The sequence below is a fragment of the Toxotes jaculatrix genome, chromosome 10 (genome assembly GCF_017976425.1).
Source record: "Toxotes jaculatrix isolate fToxJac2 chromosome 10, fToxJac2.pri, whole genome shotgun sequence".
Taxonomy (NCBI): domain Eukaryota; kingdom Metazoa; phylum Chordata; class Actinopteri; family Toxotidae; genus Toxotes; species Toxotes jaculatrix.
The window spans coordinates 10,008,763-10,029,615 of record NC_054403.1 but is presented as its reverse complement, the minus strand read 5'-3'; the positions used below and the strand labels follow the sequence as shown (position 1 = coordinate 10,029,615).

At 42.9% G+C, this 20,853-nt stretch overlaps 1 protein-coding gene across 3 annotated transcripts; it reads right to left on the bottom strand.

The window, feature by feature from the left end:
- Positions 1–1,947: 1,947 nt before the first annotated feature.
- Positions 1,948–19,276, bottom strand: sh3tc2 (SH3 domain and tetratricopeptide repeats 2). Of its 3 annotated transcripts, none has more exons than XM_041048463.1 (23): positions 19,009–19,276; positions 15,044–15,160; positions 13,687–13,785; positions 12,602–12,733; positions 11,539–11,666; positions 11,249–11,354; positions 10,659–10,802; positions 9,393–9,597; positions 9,143–9,216; positions 8,606–8,801; positions 8,204–8,340; positions 7,920–7,970; positions 7,495–7,799; positions 6,471–6,665; positions 5,520–6,380; positions 5,197–5,417; positions 4,926–5,092; positions 4,483–4,660; positions 4,218–4,368; positions 3,897–4,019; positions 3,647–3,797; positions 3,329–3,525; positions 1,948–3,173 (listed from the first exon to the last, which is right to left on the bottom strand). In XM_041048463.1, the coding sequence occupies exons 2-23, from the start codon at positions 15,066–15,068 to the stop codon at positions 2,220–2,222; spliced, it is 4,800 nt and encodes a 1,599-aa protein (XP_040904397.1). In that variant the 5' UTR covers positions 15,069–15,160; positions 19,009–19,276; the 3' UTR covers positions 1,948–2,219. The 3 variants fall into 3 exon arrangements, with proteins under 3 accessions (XP_040904397.1, XP_040904399.1, XP_040904400.1); XM_041048465.1 differs by lacking the exon at positions 19,009–19,276 and adding an exon at positions 18,143–18,162; XM_041048466.1 differs by lacking the exon at positions 15,044–15,160.
- Between the last annotated feature and the right edge of the window lie 1,577 nt (positions 19,277–20,853).

Here is a 20,853-nt window from a genome sequence, read left to right as displayed (position 1 = left end):
CTGTGAGATTTTATGTAAAAATCGTAGAAAAACACAGATTATACTAAACATAATCTCAAATTAACAGTAGAATATTACTGTATAAATGTTATGTTATTACTGTTATGATCAGCCCCTTGGTGGCTGTTTTGAAATCTTTTTGGATTGTTTGAACTCCATTTTGGACTTTGTTGGATTTATATTGGACTCTTTTGGACTATCCCGAGCTTTTGTTAAAAGCAGTTTTGGACAGTTGTTGGTCATTTGGACTCTTTGGCATGATCGGCCCCTGGATGAGTTTTTGAGTGCTTTGTTGTATTTTGTTAAACCTCCTCGTGGCCTCTTTGTGTGTATTTGACTCTTGTTTGGTTCTGTATTTTCTGTTTTATTTTGCAGTCCTGCTACTGGTTTAGTTTTGGTTTAGTTTGGCATTTCTTGTTTTATGTTGAAGTCATAACACTATTTCACTATTTCCTGTTTTATTTTGAAGTTCCATTCCTTGTGTATCTGTTTCTAGACTACTTCCTCTCTCTGTCTGGTTTCCCACCTGTGTTGATTGTCTTCCCCACCCTAATGTGAATCACCTGTGGCCTATTACCCTCTGTTTATTTAAATCTTGTTGCTGTTTTATCTCTTGGTCAGTTTGTCTGTTATTGTCCTGGATTCTCTGTTTGTCCATTGTTGTTCCCAGATCTTTTTCAGCTCGTCAAACATTAAAAAACCAAACACAAACAGAAGATCTCATGTAAACTTACAGCAACAATACTGTACAATGTTATTCAGTAGTTTCAGTTAGTTTTTTCTTAACTACTCAAGTCTAACTCCAGTAAAATCAAAAAACTCTCTGACATACCCTGATGGGTCTGTAGATTCCTCTGCTGCCTTCAAGAAACTCCATCGATATTTAGTTAGTGTAAATCACGATACAGCACAAACCAAACTGTCAAAGCGACAACCAAAAGTTCACAAGCGTGAGTTCGACGACAGACCTGAGCGTGCTGACACACGGGTAGTTCTCCCTGCACAGCTGAACACACTGAGTTCAAGGTGAAGAGTGAGAGAGGTCTGAAGAAGAGTTCAGAGTGTTGAGTCACAGGCTGAACATTCTAGAACAGAACTCATGTCACACATTCCAGAAGGTCACCAAGGAAACGCTTTAATCAAATATCCTGTCATTCAGTAAAGCGTCAAACCAGCCTTACAACACCACTGTGAAATCATGCATGCACAATATATGAAACAATTTGGTCATCACAACCCGGCTGATCATTACATAGCAACATTTTGTTACGCAGCAAAATCCATTGCTGTGCTTTGCTGTAAAGAATAAGGCTGAAGATGTTGTGCATTTTTCTAACTGCCATCAAATCCCATGAAAAAACCAAAACCAACAATGAACTGATCTCACTAACACATTTCCTCTGAAGCCAAAGCCTGATATGACTTATTCCTCTGTGTCATTGAGCTCATGTGTTGTCCAAGGACTATTAAAACACATCAGTGAGCCTCACTGTTGCAATGGGTGACATGTTCCTTTATTACTTTGAATGTGGGGAGTCTAGTTAATTTTGTGTCAAATCCACATACATAGTCCTGCTGCCATAAACACTGGCTCACTAACCAAATGTGTAGAAATCTGCTCAAGAATATATTTTCCAGCAAATTTACCACCTTCTCCTATTTGAGTTTGTAGAAAACTACAATTCCCAGCTATTTTAGTACATTACTGAGCCTTTTTTCTAATGCTGAAACTATTTTTGCGTGACCTGTTTTCAAAGATTTAAAAAGCTGAGAGCCACAGACAGGGTGAGGAAGCAAAAGTGTATGTTTCCTGAAATCCCACAGTGTTTTTTTCCTACTTTGCTCTTTGTGATTTACTTTGTGGTCTCATTTGTTTGTGTGTTTTCTTGAGGCCACCCTGTTTCTCTCACATCTGAATGGACAAAAGCACAAAATAAACACTCAGCAAACAAAATAACATTCTTTATGTTTGAGTCACATCTTCTAGTGATACAAAACTTTAGAAATCATATATTACAAGCACAATAACCAGTAATAATCACAGTACATCTCATACAAAAGGCACATGCTTTGAATTTACTAAATTTCTAGCAATTTTACAGTATTGACATTATCTTTTCTACAATAAGTGCCATGTGGCTGGAACGTTGCAGTCAGTTTGCCGATCACAAGACACATGATCGGACAAGAGAAATGTCAGTGAAGACCATAAAGTGCCACTATATGTAGACATCATCCAAGGTCATGTGTTCATGCTGTGAGGCACTGGGGTCAGATTTATCTTTCCCTGTGTGGTCAACAGACCTGCCCACACTTACAGCCTCATCTGGACTTATGCTAACAGTCTCTGTGTGATCAGTATCAGGCTGACTGCTCTCCAGACTGACATCTTTTTCAACCGAATGTGCCTGAGCCTCTGTTTCTTTTATCGGGGTGTTTGGTTCATCCTGAATATCAGAATCAGTGTCTCCAGCGTCTTTGTGTCTTGTGACGTCAGTTGTGAGATTGATGAGTATTTGACTGGGGATGCTGTGGTCAGTGTCAAAGTCTGGGTCTTTCCCACCTGTTGGATTCTGGTAAGTTTGTAAAGTGTCAGTGGAGCTACTGGAGTCCGAGATCTGCTCCTTAGCTGTATCAAAGGACTCTGTGAAAATACTGTCACTGTATGAGTGACTGGCGATAGTGTCTGTCTCAGACCCATCCACGTAAGGGCCATCTCTGTCCGGAAGATGGTGATTGTGATCTTCTTTCCCATTAGCATCTCCAAGACTACTGTCTATACATCTGCTTTCTGTGTCTGCATGGATCATACAAGTTCTTAGAGCTAAGTCATCTTCATATTTTTCATCTTTGGGTATAGAATCCAAGATCCTGTTTCTCTGAGACAGATTTTCTGCATGTCCCATACCAGCAACCGAGTCCTTTTCCTTCTTTTGGCCATGCTCAGTGTCCACACTGTCCTCTCCAACAGCAGTGTTTTCCTCTCCAGCTAGAACTCTCTTCAGACCATGGGCTCTGTCTCTGTAAACTTGGCACAGCTGAGCGTCAGGCATGTGGTTGCCGTGGATCTCTGCCAGCTTCATGTACACCACATACAGAGCTTCAGGGTTAGCTTGGTCCTCCAGGGCTGCTGCCAGAGCCAACTGGAAGTAGCCCACTGCATCAAAAGCATCCTGGACAGAGTGCACAGTGCAGAGGTCAGAATAGGTCTCACTGAAGTGACTGACTGAAATGAGATTGTGTCTGAGAATGTTAATATGAAGAATGTAGTGCATATATTCTGTTTGCTCAAGCAACACTGTGACAGAAATATATTTGTCTCGTGTACCTTCAGTTTGTGTAGGGTGAGATTTCCCAGTCTGCAGTAGACCTTAGTGTAGTAGCGAGCTTCCATGGGGTGCTGCAGGACTGGGGGGCAGAGGGACAGGGACTTGAGGTAGTAGTTTTCTGCCATCTCATACTGCTGCAGGCTGTGGTAAACTGTAGCCAGGCGGTGGTAGGCTGTCCTCTCGTTCACACGCACGCCTGAGGAAAAACAACAACGGTCTAAGTCAGCTACACGGCAGTTAATGCAGGTGCCTTCACATCTTCATTGACAGTTAACTAAGTTAGTGATTCCACATCAGCCCATGCTTCTGCTCTGTACCTGTTTTGCTGGCGATCTGAACAGCCAGTGTAGCGTACTGCAGAGCCTCCTCCTGCTCTCCGTGGTTCATGAGCAGCTCTGTCAGTTTACTCAAAAAACGAAACTCTGAATGGATGTCATTGATGCTGCGCGCAAATGGCAGACTGCCGTCCTGAATAACATTCAAGGTATTTACAATTAAAAGTGAAACTTACGCAGGACATTGTGGCTTTCAGGTACATCAAATGTTTTTCATGTTGCATCCTCTTACCCTGAAGAAAGGCAGTGAAGCCATCTGGTTCCTGTGGCCTTTAAAGTAGACGTCTCCTGCCTCCTCATAGATGCTCATGGCAAAGTGAGGGTCATTCATCCTCAGGGCTGTCTTCACTGCTGCCTGTGAATCAAATTAAACTGTCAATCAAAACTGGTTGTATATCTAACAAGCTAAGTTATTTATAGCGTTTGACATTGCTGCTCAGGAATGAGGATCGCCAAAATACAATGTGTGGCAGTTGAAAAATGTTCCCATCCCTCACGTTAACCACTCCACCCATCACACTGTCATATATTCCCTCCTCCTCCTCCTCCTCACCTGCAGGTACATGTCAGCCAGCTCATCCTCCTGGATGAGGTAATATATGCGTCCCACCTGCAGCCAGGTCTCTGACTCTTCCTCTCTCTTGCCCAAATCGATGGAAATCCTCAGGCTCTGCTTGGTGTAGTCCAGAGACTTACGAGACGATCTGCACCACAAAATACAAAATTAAAAAACAACAAAAAACAAAAAAAAACTGATGTATGAATGAATGAAAGTGATGATGAATGAAAGTGAGTGAGAAGGAGAGGCAAAAACTCACTTCTCAGTGTTGAGTGAGAGGTAGAGGCTGCTGAGGATTTCCAGGTACTCTCCCTCCAGTCTCTTGTCCTTAAGCTCTCTGGATACTGACACACAGTGCTCATAGTAGACGATACTCTGACCGTACAGCAGCATCTCGGCATACAGCCGACTCAGCACCTTGGCCACCACCATCTGACCTATGAGAAATCCAGTAAAAAAAAATGTCACTAATTGCTCCAGAGATACAACACACTGTGTTAAGTTTCAGTTGTTGAGTAAGAAGTACTGTGTATGAAGTTTATACAAATATAGACATGGTTATTATGGCAGTATCAGCATATACAGCTTGTCAACTGATAATTCACAAGTAGGAGGAGTGTGTTGTTGCTACTTCACCAGACAACTATGTACTTTATTTTGCCTGTCTCATTACAAATTTTATCTTGCTTGTGCAGTACTTACTGTGCAAGTTTCTGGCATGTAGTGCAATTAGCAGCCCCATTTCATAACACGCCCTGATGTCCTGACTCCTCCCCCTGTCTTTGTAGCTCCGCCCCAGCCAGAGGTAGGTCTGAACATGCTCCTCGTCCGTGGGGCTTTCCCAGAGCTCCAGAAAAAGGTGCAGCGATCTGGTAATTCATTTACCATCATAAAAAATAAGTATTTGCAATCTCTTTCTACATTTTTTTTGAGCTTCTCTGTTGGATATTATACAGTGAGGCAGATATCTGACCTGACTAGGAAGCGTTCTGCTATCAGAGATGCCCCCACATCCAGTGCCAGGCAGCCCAGGTTGGCCAGTGCCAGGGCCTGATTCCTCTGATTGCCACTCTCCCTGGAGATTACCAAAGCTGAGTGGAGGTGCCAGCCTGCCTCTGGGACGCGACCCTTTCGCCTCAGACACAAAGCCAAGAGGTTGTGGATCACTCCTCGCTGCGTGGGACTGTCGGTACTCTGGAGACAGATGTACACACACACAGATCACACATGATATTCATATAATGGAACAGGTGGAACTTACATGTAAACCCAGGTGAATAACATCAGTTGCTGAACCTGAAGTGATGTGAGCAGAGGCTGTAGGACGCTCTGGGCCCTCTCAGCCTGTCCTGTCAACACCAGCAGCCAACCCAGCAGCACAGAAGCCTCAAAGCCCTCTTCCTCATTGATGTGGCCGCCCGTCTCCACAGCTTGTTGAGCACAACGCACTGCTTTGTCTAGAGCATCATACTGCTGATAGACTGAGGCCAAGCCCAAACACAGGTCCCTTTGGGTCTTCATGTCCTCCCCCTGCTCAGCTACAGCCAGGGCTTGCTGGAGGTAAACCACAATCTGAGCAGGGAGCAGGGAGGTTCCTTCCTTCCAGCACGGGTTCAGGCGAACAGAGTTCCTGATAAACAACTCAATCCTCTGGAAGGCGTCGTGGAGGGAGTGGTCTTGTCTTGAGTCCAGGCTTAGAGAGGCCAGTGCTAAGTAAGGCATGTATTTACGATGATAGAGCCAGCTCAAGAGCCAGTTGAGGTCCAAAGGAACTATGGGCCGCCCCTCGGCAGCAGAGAGAGTCACTGAGAGAAACTGGAGTCGCTCGACAAAGGGAAGAGCGTCATCGGTCTTCTTGAGAAGCAGGAAGAGGCTGAGGATGAGGTAGCAGACGCGAGCCTCCAGGCTTTTGTCCCCCATCACCACTGATCTCCTCAGGAGCAGCTTCAGCAGTTCCACCTCGTCCGTAGAGGTGAAGGTGTGGCTCGGGAGACAGAGGAGCAGAGCACTGGCCTTCTCCAGAGTCTGGGGCAGTTTGTCTGTCATACGCTGCTTCAGGTAGACGGCGGTGAGATTTGTGAAGAGAGCGACGAGGAGTGGCGTGTCACAGAAACTGTCCACACAGACGCTCAGAGCCTCCTCATAGTACACCCGTGCCTGAGGAAAAAGGACACATATTTGTTGGATAAACTAGGAAAAAAGCATGTAAATACATACACAACACACATATAAATCCTAGAAATGAACCTGGGAGAGTTTGAGCTTCCTGGCACAGAGTCTTCCCAGGAGAAAGCACGCCCGTCGATGTGCCCAGTGCATGCCCATTCTCTTGGCGCACTCCCTGACACTCTCGAGGTGCCCTGAGAGCTCGTCCTCAGTCTTACCACTGAAGGTCACCCACAGGAAGGAATACTGCAGGTCGTACAGGGGCAGGAAGTCCTCCTGGATCGAGATAACAAACAAAATATTGCAGAGTTAGGTAAAAACGGAGTTACTGGGACTGACAAAAGTTATGAAAATATGTTTTCTAACACACAGTAAAGACTGGATTAACTAGAAATGTGTGTTTTTTTTTAAACAAAAGTGGAAAAGGTGGAATTCATCTATTAAACTGATGTAGATCTTTTTATATATATTTTGAAAATGTTATCTGTTAACAGATAACACGCAACAGGAAATAACACCTAAATAACTGTTTGTTGATGTTGCCAGAGAGATAAAAAGAAGTGTGAGAAAAGGTGAGAAGACAATACAGACATGTGATTTAAATTAGTCCTTTTTGAACAGCTTTGTAAAAACAAAATGTAAAGAATGTGGGGTTTTTTTAAACAGAAGCTAAATTAATTACCTTAAATTGATCATGTCATATTTTTATAACCCTTTATGACTCAAAGAGCTACGAGAAAAAAGTGTTTTTTGATAAATGAAAGGCTTCATGGGCTACATCCTGAAAATAAGACTGAAGGTGGTGCTGGACCGACTGTTGCAAATGTACACACAGGTTTATTTACTCCAAACTAATTTTGATCATGCAGTCATAATAAAGCAGTACAGAGAAGCTGTTCACTTCCTGATTTTCATTATCTTTATCTGCCATCAAATCTAGACTGCATTTCTCAGTGTTGTATGTTTCCATTGACAATTAACAAATAGTTCTCCTAATGTACCAGAGATATAGAAAAAGAAAGAATGAAAGAAATCTATACACTCTGCTGATTTAGCTTCAGGGACTTGGCCCCATGAGTAAATGAACTGTTGAACTGAGATTGACCTGGAAGCGTCCGTGGTTGAGCAGGGTGAGTGTGGGGTCACTGAGCTCGGACTCTTCCCCCTCCCAGCTGTTCTCCTCCAAGTAAAGAGGTGGATCTTCCTGGAACTCGTCCAGTTCTCTGAATGTGTCATCCAGAGTGAAGGACAGGCGCTCTCCCTCGTGTGGCAGAGGATTGTGGGAGCGATAGAGCGACTGACGGGGAGACGAGTGAGAGAGAGAGGCCCGTGGGGAGGAGTGGTACGGGGGTGTCCCCCCACTTCTCTCCGACATGACACTCTGACGTGTGCTTGTAGAAACCTTATGATCTGTGGGAAGAAGTAAAGTGTATCAGCGCAGAAAAAAGAAGTCGATTAAAGCTTAATTTTTCAAACTGTTAGAATTCATTAAACTCATAAACATTTCCTTGGAAAACTGTAAAGTACTACCATGTTTTGGCCGATTCCTGATGTACATGAAGTCAGTCTCATCCAGTCTGTCTGGAAGCACACAAGGTAAATCAATTTAAGCATCAGATTTCCAGATGGGAAAGAGTGATGGAAACACTTTTTCCCAGAATGAATGAAGAAGTGCCTCTATTTAGGAAACAAACATGAGCTGCACATCAAGTCAGACATGACCTATATTTCAGCCATGGCTCTGGCACAAGTTCTTCTTTTTCCTGCCCGACGTAAAATATAATATCTATTGATCAGGCCAGTCATTTGTTTACCTAGCCTGTACACAGAGCTGATGTCAGATGAGAAGAGTCTTCCCAGGAGGCCGCTGTCACTTGGCTCAGAGCTACACGGATTAACCTGAGCCAGGCTGGCCCTCTCTTCCTCAGTCAGAAAGACCAATTGTCCGTCTCTGTGCGGGACAAACAAAGGCAGCATTATCATCTCAGCCATCTCCCCAGCCTCCACACCCGATCCACCATGTCCAGACTGCTGATACACTAAATAGGATTTCATTAAAAATTAGTGGAGGACCATAAACAAGAGGAAAAGTAATGTAGCTTTGATAAAGATAAAGCTCTTTAAAGTTGAAATGACGCACAACATCATCAGACCACCAAGTTCAAGTTTTGGCATGTCCTATATATAACAAAAAAAAAAACTGTGGAACTTCTTACAGCGGCATGGTGTCCAGAGGTTTGACATGAGCCTTGTGTACAAAACCAGTGTGTCCCGTGGATGTGTGTCTTCCTATGAACACGCCCAAGCCTCGGACTAGCAAACCCTGGACCTCCACAATGTCACCTTGGCTCAGCTGGAGCTCATCCGGCCCCACTGGACTGTAGTCAACCACTGCCACACAGGAACCTGTGACTAAGATATTTGATGAAGAGAACAGGGTTAGGACAAAACAAAGATAACATTGCCTGATCATGAGCATAATGATATAGTATGATGTGTCTATACAGTGTTTCTATATGTATTCTGTAGATCCAGGCATTGGCTTAACAGGATGTTAAAAATATAAAATTAGGGCTTATTAGTTGAAAACAGCTTCCTGTTGTGACAGGAAACAACTCTGATAAGTAAAAATGACACAGGAGCTTTAAAATATCAGTGTCTGAGTTCAGCATACTGTATATGAGAATACTGTGCAGTACAGTGAGCCTCGTTTGTGAACACATGGTACTGTATATATGTGGATATGGCGTTACCGATTGGATGTTCAAACGGTTCCTTTTCTGTTGGTGAGCATCCAGCATGGCCTGGATACTTCCTCAGGAACCACCTGATCAAACAGGAAGTAGAGTTTAACATCATTACGCCTATTAATGTGTGCCACCTGTAGTACTTCTCTATTCCTTCAGCCAAAAGTTTTGACAAGACAACATGTGAATCTTAATGTTTCTAAATCAAGGAATTTCTAACTGAAGTGGCTCATTTGAGGAACGCCGAGTGACTCACTGATAGAAGGGGTAGGGCAGAGGCTGCATGGCGTTCACTGGCACCAGGCCGTGGTTTCCTGTGGAGAGCATGGTGCCCTCCCACATGTTGTCCTGCCCTGTGTCCCTCACCATCAGCAGGTCATTCTTTTTGAATGACAGCTGCTCTTCGTTGTCGTCCTCGTCCTGATCGCTTCTCGTGTAAAGCGCCTTCGCGAAGAAGGATCCTGGAAAGAGATTCACGTGAACATGCATTAGTAAAGCGATACAGCCACTTCCACCACACATGCACATACACATGCAAACACGTGTGCATAAAACCACACACCTAAAGTGTTTTCTGCAAATGGCTTTGTGTTGATAAAAGTCACACTTAAGTTAAAGATCAGCAAAACTGCCACAGCTACTGCGCCCTCATTCAGTCATTTGTAAATGATGGATGTTTTATAATCCCCCCCCCCCCCCCCCCCCCTCCCACCCCACCGCCCTTAATGTAATTCTCATCAGTATTTGCCAGCACTGCAGTCCTGTTATACGTTTCCGTGAAGCTTTTCGCCTAGGGGAAATGCTCAGGAGAAGTAAGTGATGTCTATGTAGACCAGGCAGGGGGAAATCAATATACATTTCTGGAGGCAAGTAGTATAATAGTTTTGCTTTAGCAGAACTCTGACTAATTTCGTAGTACAAAAAAAGAGCAAGTTGCTAAAGTTTAGTGATATCAAGCTAAATTAACTAATTTATACAATTCACAGAACAAGTCATAAGAATGGTCATAAGAATAAAAGTGGGATTACAGGCGTCTATTGCTACAATATGTTAATTCAAGTCATGTGTACCAGTCTCTCCAGTGGATCTTTCTTAGTGTTAATTGGGGTGAAAAAGGGATTAAAAATAATGGGATCAAATGTCAGCAGCAGCCAGTTGCTCTTTAATTAAAGCGGCCAGATTTAAAATGTGTTCCACTATAACTACTCAGAGAAGAAGAACGCACATTTTAATTCTAACAGTATTGAAGTACATGCTGCATTGTCACTGACGTCAATAGCTGTACGCTTTTTTTAAAACAAAAGCAGAAGATAAGAGATAAGGGAGAGCTAAATGTTTAACTCTCCAAGATAAAAAAAACTTTAGCCACAGATTCAATGCCTGAATTTCATTCCTGAAGAGGTTCAGTCATATTAGAGGTTACCCTTTTCACTCTCTCAACCTCTGTTGAGAGAGAGAGAGCAATCATAGAAAGCTCTCCAAGTTTCCATTTACCTGCCTTTCACAACACAACATTACTGACCTTCCTGGAGTAAAAGTCCCAGGTAGAGAGTGGCCAGATGTTCCTCGTCCACACTAACATTGATCTCCAAGTCGCTGAGCAGCTCTGGGTCCAGCCAGAAGGACTGATCACACAAGAAGTTCTCCAAGCAGCGAGCCACATAGCCTGAGACAGAACACACAAATTCAGTTTAAATACCACAATGCCACATCTTATATTTGTAATTTTTTGTTAAAGACTAAATAAGCAACAATCAAAATTTTAGTTTAAAGTTTTGAAAAATAAAAATCATCAATAGGTAGGTTTTCTTAGAGTTTAACACTCAAAAACGCACTGCTTCTTTAGTTCTGTGTTAGTGATAGTGGCTGGAAAAGTAATCAAACAATCCCACGACTGTCATCAGATTCTGATTTAAATGTTTCTGCATCCTATTTTTCTCCAACCTATTTGAGAAGAGCACAGACAAATCACAAATAGAAAAAAAAAAAAAAAACCTCTTTCCAAAACTGGAAGAGAATTACGTGTTCCTGCAGGACCCCACTGCTCGAGGCTGATTGATGAAACATGTTTTCAAGGCCTTTAAGAAAATTAAAATGGTCATGATTTCTTACCCAGTGCTAGATAGGTTGAAAACTTCCAGATTTCCTCCACAGTCTTGAATGTGAGTACAAAGCTATCCTTCTCAGCATGGACAGATACCAGACGTGCAGACAAGTCCTGCAGAAACAAAGTCTTGAGTTTCATTTACAGAACAGCCATCCATCTCCATAAAGTGCACAATATATATATAGTATAATATATCACATTGTATTATATATACTCTTTTCATATCATAGTGCACTTTTTTCTTGTGTATTACAGTAATACAACGCCTGCACTGTCAGGTCTGACTCCAACTCACTTTAAAGAGCTGGATAACATCCTGACTGTTGCTCTCCACCACTCGTAGTCGGGTTCGCAGCGCCTCCTGTAGGGTTCGGTCAGGATGTGCACTGGAGCGTCTCCTCCCAGTGAACAGCAGCACAATTTCTAAGGGAAAAATGAGAGGAATTCTGTGGTTAATCACACTAGAATGACATTTTTTCTCAGTGTGGATTAATATGATAAACCAATGCGAATAAGCTTAGAGGAGAAATTAGAGAGAGAGGGCCTGTCATCCATTCTGTAACCAGTGAGAGAACAAACGACGATTTGTAATCCTCATAATCTTTTTCGTAGTTCAGTTAATTCATCACACTTTTATAAATAGGGTTTTGTATTTTTTGACTGTAATCAATGAGTATATGGGAAAAACTAGAATTATCGCCTCAGGGTTGTATGATTCTTGGTCAAGTTGCAGTTCACATCCATGTCTGTCCAGGCTCATGTAACTTTGAGGGAATTCAATAAAAAGGTATTTAGTTTGTTCTGTCATAATAACCATATGCAATCTTCTTTATGTTTTGTGAGGTCGCAGTGACCTTGACCTACTTTTGATGAGATCCCCTAAAGACGTTTGTCAGGTTGTGTTTAGGAATGGGACAGACAGACAGACTACCCAAAAACATTATTATATAAAAATAAAACAGAGACTAAAATGACGACTGTTCTATACAAACAGGAGAGACAAAACTTTCAAGACTTCATTAAAGATTTTTCTACGAGAGCTCATATTTCCATGAGATGCTTTGTGAGCACAATGTTAGTCCCTGGAGGAATAACATAGCTATTAGGCTTCTTATTTGGACTCTTAGTGTGGCCATTTAAATCCATTTGAGAGGAAGAACCTGGGGGAACGTGATGGATGGAGCTAAACTGCTGAGTGAGAAAAACATTAGTAGACAGGGAAATGTGCTTCATCATTATGCACGGATGTAATATGCATGGGGAATACCTCTGTGTATAAAATATAACTAATTTATACTGGCTGATGTAAAAGCTGTAAGTCACGCAATGGATTATGGCAAAAGCAGCACTAAATGTACCTGAGGAGAATTTCTCTCCCAGTGACACAGTACTTCCTCTAAGGAAGGCTTCTTTCTTCTTCCAGTAGCTGTCAGGCTCCACCCCTCCTTCTCCTGACTCTGCCACTGGACCGTCCTCCTCCTCACCTGCACCTGAAAGAGGAAACACAATCAGGAACAAAAGCTGCTGGATCAAGTTCAGATTATCATCTTATCTGATTCAAGGCCACAACTTTTCTTTTTTCCTTTAGTTAAGCCAGTGTTTCCTAAACAGCAAACTGTATTTAGGGTTTTTTTTTTTTTTTTAAATAAGACAGGTGTGTAGTGTGTGGAAACAATTTTATCAAAATGGTCATCACAAGGACTGTTTAAAGTAGACTGCAATCACAATATGAGTCCCAGACTGGCTGGGAGATTTATCTGGAAATGTTACCAGATGACACAAGATGGCAATCGCTGTTTTGACATTTAAGAAAACATACGTGTCTGTGGTCAGTATTTAGTCACAATGGTACAGGCTGAACATATGAATTAGAGCAGTGGTTCTTAATCTTTTCTCTCTGATGTACCACCACATCCCTGGAAGAAAAACTACAATATTCTTTCACTGTCACATACTCCAAATATTCTCATTTCATTTCATTTTAAACCAATTGGTTTTTTTAACACAATTGTATAAAGGGGAAATTGTTACACTATTTATTTTATGGACCCAAACTGTCACTTGGGTTGGTTTGGTCGAGTTTGTATCAGTGCTATCTCTTGGAGCAGCAGAATCTTGACTATTCAGCCAAGTATCCATCCATTAATGTTAAGCTTTACCTCAGCACATAAACAGGACCATAACAGTTTTGAAACCTATAAATATCAGCCAGATGGATGCATGTAATAGCCGTAAAGTGGCGACGGGCTTCCCCTGATTTGTTCCATTGTGCAGGGAGGATGTCCCAAACACTTCCTCAGTTTGTGACCACAGCACAGCTCCTTCCCAAATGAGTCTCACAAAATTGTTTATGCACCAAAACCAATAGAGGAGAAGTCTAACAGGATTTCTAACTGATAGAGAGGTTCTAAATCAAGCGGTCTTCCTGTGCAGTGTTCTCTACCTTGAGTCATGATGTCATTTCCTGAGAAGTGTTCATTTGTTCCCCCAAGAGTGTATGGTGGCTCCCTCCAAAGAGCATCCAGCTCAGCAGGAGAGATGTCTGTAAAAAGGAAGGCAAATCAGAGTTGGACATTTATGCTCCCTCTTAATCAATTAATCATCAAATATTTTAAGAGTTTTTATGCAGTCCAAATATCAAATCGACGTATCATCTTAAAGGAATAGTTCAATATTTTGGGAGGCATGCATGTCTGCTTTCTTACCGAGAGTCAGATTGAGGAGATTGATACCACTGCAATGTTTGCATGGCAAATATGAAACTACAGCTACAGTAAGACAACCGGTTGACTTAGCAAAGACTCATGAGGAACTTAGCTAGATAACAGCACCCCCAAATCTCACTAACACAATTAACATTATAGTGCAAAAACCGCAGGGTAAAAATCGAATTGTCCTTTCCATGAGGGTTAGCCTATATGCCGGACTATTTCTTGACTGGGCGTAATTTCACAGCTAAAATGGCAAACTGTTGTATTTACACTTAGGTCTTTGTAAAGATTAAACACAGGTGGTATAACTTGTAAATTAGTGAGATGTATAGGTGCTTGTTGTGGTTGTAGCTAGGCTAGCAGTCTCCGGTCGTTAGCTAAACTGTGCTAACTCATCCGAGGTAAGAGTGGTATTGATCTCCTCGGCTCGGAAAGAAAGTGAATATTTCTCAAAATGTCAAACTATTCTTTTAAAGAAAACAGGCTTCTAAGTGGGGGAGAGAGTTATTGTCATTGGGGGAGATGGGTGTAGCAGTTTATATTGGCAAGTCTGAACCACTGGTTAGTGTGCAGAGTTATTGGGGTGTGGAGGGGGGGGCAACAATGACGTTGAGCACACACAGGCCCAGCACAGACACACACAGCTGCACTGACATCAGAAAAACCTCCAGGCTCAAACAGCTGCCCTGCCCCTGACTCCTGAGAGCACTCTTTTATGTCAGCACAGTCACATGTTTTCAGACATACAGTCAGACTCCATTAAAAATGAAAAGAGAAGATACATGTCAACGCACTGTAACAAAAATAGGAATAATTTTGATTTAAAAACCACTTTTTCTTCAGTTTCAACATGCTTTGACACAGCAAAAACAACAGAACAGGATTATCTTGATGCAAAGCGTTCACAACAAGACAATGGGGTGCACAACTTAGCAACACAATGCAACATGACATTAGGCTGAAGAGGACAACAGCCTATTCTTTTCCATCCTACTACACAGAGCACAGTAAGCACCAATGGGACTGCTTGAGTCAACACAAGCACAGTCATGCTGCTACACTATAGAAACACATCATGCCCTCTTTTACCTTCTTGGCTAAATGTGTTACCCATGTTGTATATAGACCTATGCTCCTGTCTGTCTGAACGCAGCAGTCCGTCTCATGACGGTACAGTAGCAGCACAGAGAGTAGGCTGAGACCGACCTGTGAAGGAGGAGAGGCAGACTTTGATGAGCGGTCCACAACAGGAGGAGTTGAGCAGCGGTCTGCAGCAACAAGACGCCATCTGGCCCAAGAGCCGGCAGCTCCCAGAGATCAATGCCATCCCATCACTCCCCCCCAGCCTCTTTAACAACAATTCACTCTCTTCCTCTCTGTTGGACAAGCCCCGTTTCCCTTCCTATTTCTGTATTCCTGTTTCCTGCCCTGCTCACTCTGTCTTTCCACTAGTTAGTGTTCACTGCATGTGTCTCTTCTGTCCCTCTGCAATCCTTGTCTCCTCTTCTTCTCTATCTGCCTGGGTCTGCTTCTCTTTGTAATCCTTCTGTCTCTTGCTGTCTGCATCTCCCTCCTCCCACCGGCATCTCTCTCTGTTCGGTGGCTGCCCAGTTAGTCAGTGAATGCACAAAGCACTCTCTGCGACTGGTATGAGTGTGTGGGGGGGCAGGCCTCACTGAGAGAGTTTCCCTATGTGTTGTGTATGCGTGCGGGTCAGTGAAAATATGCACAGAATGTGTGTCACAAAGACAATGTGAGTCTTTTGCGGGGAGAATGTACTGCTGACCCACTGTAAGGCAATGCCACACAGGGACAGGCTGCAAGGTCACAGCGAGGGGGGGTGAGAGTCGCCTGGTGGCATAGACCGAGGATCAGTTTATCCACATCACACAGTTCAACACAACTCTGCTCTCTGCCATCAGCTGGGTAAAAGACAGACAGATGTCAGGACATTGGAACGCCACCATCCTACACTGTGAGTTCACCACGAATGAAAGGATGAAGGTTCAAATGGACTCTTCAGATCACATGGGATGGAGTTTAAAGAGGATTGTGAATACTATAAAAAAGTGCTGTCATGATAAGGCCAGAATCACTGCCCTCATGTGACCTTAGCTATCTAAGAAGGAAATAAATAAAACAGAGTGAATTTCTTTGTATTGTTCAAAAGAGAAGTAAAACAAGCTGATATTATGATGTTCTCCTTGGTACACAGAGCGTAAACAGAGGCCTGTAGTTTGACGGCAGTAAACTAGTGTAATTGGCCTGTAATGCTCCAGCACAATGCGTTCACTCAGGCAGTAACAAATCATCCGGTTACTGCCAGAATTTAACGCCACATTGGGAGTGGTGTGTCATGATCTGGGGGTGTCATAATAAAATATCGCTGACCCTGTTCATGTTTAACTAATTTATTACAACCCACAGCAGCCAACTTTTTTTTTGAACTTGTAATAACTGATTTTAGTGAACAGAACTTTGACACATCAATATATTAAATGGTGAACTTATGAGTAAACAGTTGCTTATGTGCGCATCAAGCAGACACAGAGCAACACTGTCGTTAATTTTAAGTCTTGTTTCTGGCCACTTGACAAATGTCCAATGTCCAAAAAAGTCCAATATTCACCTTCTTTTAGCACTGTTTTTAGTCTCTACCAAGTCCAGAAGGAGATACATGGCTCTTTAGCCACCCAGTGCATCACTATGTTCACCAGCTAGTTGCTAAACTTGTCAGTCTGTTGTTCGATGCTGAACTAGTTCTTTACAGATGATTTTGAAAGCTTTTCCACTGAAAACAGCTGCCTGCTGCAGCTGAAAATAAACCCTATGAGAGCAATGAGTGACTCCCAAAACAGAAGAGTTGGCTGTCAGTCAGCCAAATGATGAGCCTAAATTTTCTACAGCTTCGTAAACCTGAGGGGAGCTGCCGATTCAGGTGGTAATCCTTCGTAGGTTTATCACCATGATGTGACCCCTTTCATTTTTCAAAAATGAAGTGAAGGTTAGTGTTTCTCAGTGGTGAACTGACATGTTAATGATCTGTAAAAGGGGGGTGGGGATTGAAAAGTATATTTAAAAAGAAAATATAATAGCAGAGGTGGAGATACTTTATATTTCAACCCTTAGAATCAGTCAAGCTCCAAAAACACTGGATTCCTATAACGCATCTTTATAGCATCTTTAATGAGACCCTGTCTGCCTAATGAGTGGTCTCATCTTTCGAACCTCGCACCCCAAGTTTGCATCACTATGCCTACAACGGCTAAGGCTACCATTTCTCAACACTAGAGGCCAGAACATTTTAGAGGGATTGATCCATTTTAAGAACATTTTACATTATTTATGCTCATCCAAAATAGGTCAAACCCAGGAATGCATACTTTCTCTGCATGTCGAAACTATTAAGGACTGGTGGCTGGTGCACAGCAACACAGTGCTCATAATACTGTAAATAAACAGGGGCAAATCCACTGATTTGATGTGGTGATAGAAAAAATCTTGTTTAACACAGAGACAGAGAGGCTCTATGCATGATGCATTATGTGACTTCTGTTAACTGCCACTGCATGTAATCACTGATAATGGAAAACAAATGCATAAAAGTTTCTTCCTCCTTTGCGCCTGGTCGTTCTGTTGCTTTAACACGCTCAAGACAAATTGGCTGATATCCTTGTCTGAGACTAGGCTCTTCATTTTGTTTATGTGGCGGCGGAATTGGTCGTGTGCATCTGTATTTTGTGTGGCAGAAAGCTGAAGGCGTGTCAGGGCATATCCTGACACTCTTCTAGACTCCCCTGCTTGTTTCTCATGGTGCAACAGATTCTGTCTAATCTAATAAACACAGACTGCTCAAGGCCGATATGTGCGGTCACATGCTAGGCCTTTGTTAGCACCAAAAGCCTCACAAGTGCCAGCGGTCGTCTCCAGTGACAACCACTTTTAAACATACGGAGACTGTCGAGAAAACAGTGCAGTCGGATTTGTGGTGATGCTGTATGTCTCAATGTCCTCTTTAATGAACACCTGTGGGTCTAGCACTTGATTCCTTACAGCTGGAGTGTAGAACCCTTCCTCTCCAGAACTACTGCTTTACTAAAGTTTCATATAAGCAATACATTTGATTGCAGACATGGTAAGCCACAAGCACAGCACAACAGGGGTTGATGAGTTTGAATGACCACATACCATAAATGACCTTGTAGTCTCCACACAGTCTGAGACCACAGCAAAAGCCTGCGCTGGAATTGTGACACTTAGCACTCCATGACAATAACATTCAACCCTAATAAGAAACATATGGTGTCGGCAGTGTCTGGCTGTGTTCAAATACATGCCAAGCGGGGGTTGTTTGAGGTGTTTTGTGACTGTGTGTTTGTGTGTGTGTGTGTGTGTGTGTGTGTGTGTATGTTTGTGTGTGTGTGTGTGTGTGTGTGTAGGTGTAGGTGTGTGTGTGTGTGTGTGCGTTTACAATCTGGGTTTGTAGATTTGGAATATGTGGTACAGGAGTTAGTGGAGAGTAATATGAGACAGGGGTTTGGGGCTCTAAGTTTAGACTAACCCCCTGTTAGCTCACTCAGATGCCTGTGTGTCTAGGGCAGAGCTCCCTGCAGGGAGATTCCCACACTGTTGCACAGCGGCATTTGCACTACACTGAAACAAACATCGTGGAACCATAATTGCAAATTCATCTGGCTTTGTGGATGGATCAGTTTTTATTTCCACAGTCTAGCATTCTTTCATTCATTAGAACTAGAGCAGAAATGTGAAAAGACTTTAGATTGTTGTGAATAAGTCTATGTTTCTGCTCCTCAGGAGACTTTGGAAGCATTTACACAATTTATCAAGCCACAAGTGAAGCAACTGCAATGACTACATGACAGTCACTGCCCATTTAAAGCTTTACTTTCCATCCTATAACCTGCTGACTGACAACAACTTTATGGTTAAGTGACTAAGTACAAAGTACAGCAGTGTTAAACCTGCTAAACAGAAGAAAGTTCATGGGACACTAAGAAATACGTATTAAAAGCAGGAAAAAAAGCAACTCTTACCTCTGTGTTGCTGCCAGCTCTCCCTTTTCAATTCATTCCTCAACTGCGTGGCAAAATGTGCGTTATCTCTGTATCTCTGTGTATGTGTGCATATGTGTGTGTGGTTTCAGCCCTTAACTGGTGAATTTTGTCGAATGACAGCTGCTGAAACTGCCCCCATTCTCCACTGTCAGCCCGTAAAGCACAGGAAAGGAAAAGTAGAAAAAGAAAATATGAGCGTTTTAAGTCAGTGAGAATGAGCGAGAGTGTGTGTGTGTGTGTGAGTGCCTCTGAGAGCTACAGAGGCTATCCCAGACGGCATGTCACTGACTGAGGAAGTTTTTTTTTTGTTAACTCCTCCCATCATTTCTGTGGGACAAGGGTACAGCCTACCCCTTCTCTCACTCTCTCTCTTTTTCTCACTCACCCCTGTCTCCAAACACACACACACACACACACACACACATTTCCTCTCTTTGGCAAAATTTGGAACTGTAAGTGCCTACAAAAGGACTGAAGCAGTGAAAAGAGGTCAGGTTATAATTACATTTTAACCTATCTTTAAAGAGCCATTAAACCCAGGCAATTTATGTGACACCCCTTCCCATTTGGAGTTGCACAAGCACAGTATAAACAGTCTATTTCCTCATTCTACTAACACCAGTCACACCAGTTTGGTTTGACGCACCCGCACTCAGAAGATGACAGCAGATCAAAGACAGAAACCATCAGCTGGTTTATACAATTGTCCATACCTGAGACATCACCCGCCTTCATTCCAAAGGTGCAGAGCCTGTCCACAGTCCTGCCCATCGAGTTACACACGCAGTACCAGCATTCTACTAAATGTACTGTGATGCCTGGAAATGTGAAGTATTTACATATCTAATGTGCTATACATGACAGCACGAAACGAAAGGATATGGCAGTGACCTCCTTTCATCTTTGACACTCTTTCACTTTCTGGGTCATGTCCATCCCAATCTGTGTGAGGGGAGATAATAATCCCCAGGCCAGCGGTGCTTTGGTTTCTCATGTTTTTTTTGTTTTTTTTGCCTGCTTAGTTAAATATAAACTCTGGAACTGATTGTGTATCCCCAGCCCCAGTGCACCATGACAAAGTCACCCTGAACACAGAATATCAGCCCTGCACTGCACATGTGATCACACAATTGGCTATACAAGGCTGCAGGACACAGACCATTTATTCTGCTGTGTGTGTGTGTCTGTGTGCTTGTGTGTGTGTGCATGCTTGTGTGAGGCACAGAAAGCAAGGGAATGTGGGTGTATTGAATTGCAACAAATTACAGATAGACAGGAATGGGTGGAGATATCAGCGTAGCATTACAGGGTGGATGGTAGATTGTGTGTGTGTGTGTGTGTGTGTGTGTAATTTCCCCAGACCATGTGGTTGGACAAAGGGCAAGGATTGAGAGGGTTAGTGAAGAATGCAGCATATTGCTGATCAGTGCTACTGATAGTGGATACATGGCCTGAGTGTGATTGACAAACAAAAGACACATAACCTCCAATAGAAAAACATTGAGTGGCTGATTAGGCCACACAGTGGGGCAATACATCAGGGCTGGAACAAAACATGATCGTGTCATGTGCTCAGCAGTTTGAAAAAGGCATAATGAATGCTCAGTGCTGCTGTTTCATACTGGTTGGTTTGCTTTATATAACAGTTTCCATTAGAATGAGAAGAGTAATATCAACAATGTGCAGGTTGGCTCCAGTAATAACACACATCAGGGGATGTTTGCCGTTATTCTCGATTAGAGGGCACTGGCGCCTTTATACACAGTGACAACACTGTGTTGACCTGACGGCCTCCTGCCCCACTGCCTTCAGTGCACAGGAAGG

Excerpts from the sequence above, each read along its gene's own strand:
- sh3tc2 (XM_041048463.1), bottom strand. The coding sequence starts at position 15,068 with ATGGGTAACACATTTAGCCAAGAAG. Across the intron at positions 12,734-13,686 it reads AAATGACATCATGACTCAAG|GTGCAGGTGAGGAGGAGGAC; the intron begins GTAGAGAACACT and ends TTCCTCTTTCAG. Across the intron at positions 9,598-10,658 it reads GGGACTTTTACTCCAGGAAG|GATCCTTCTTCGCGAAGGCG; the intron begins GTCAGTAATGTT and ends ATCTCTTTCCAG.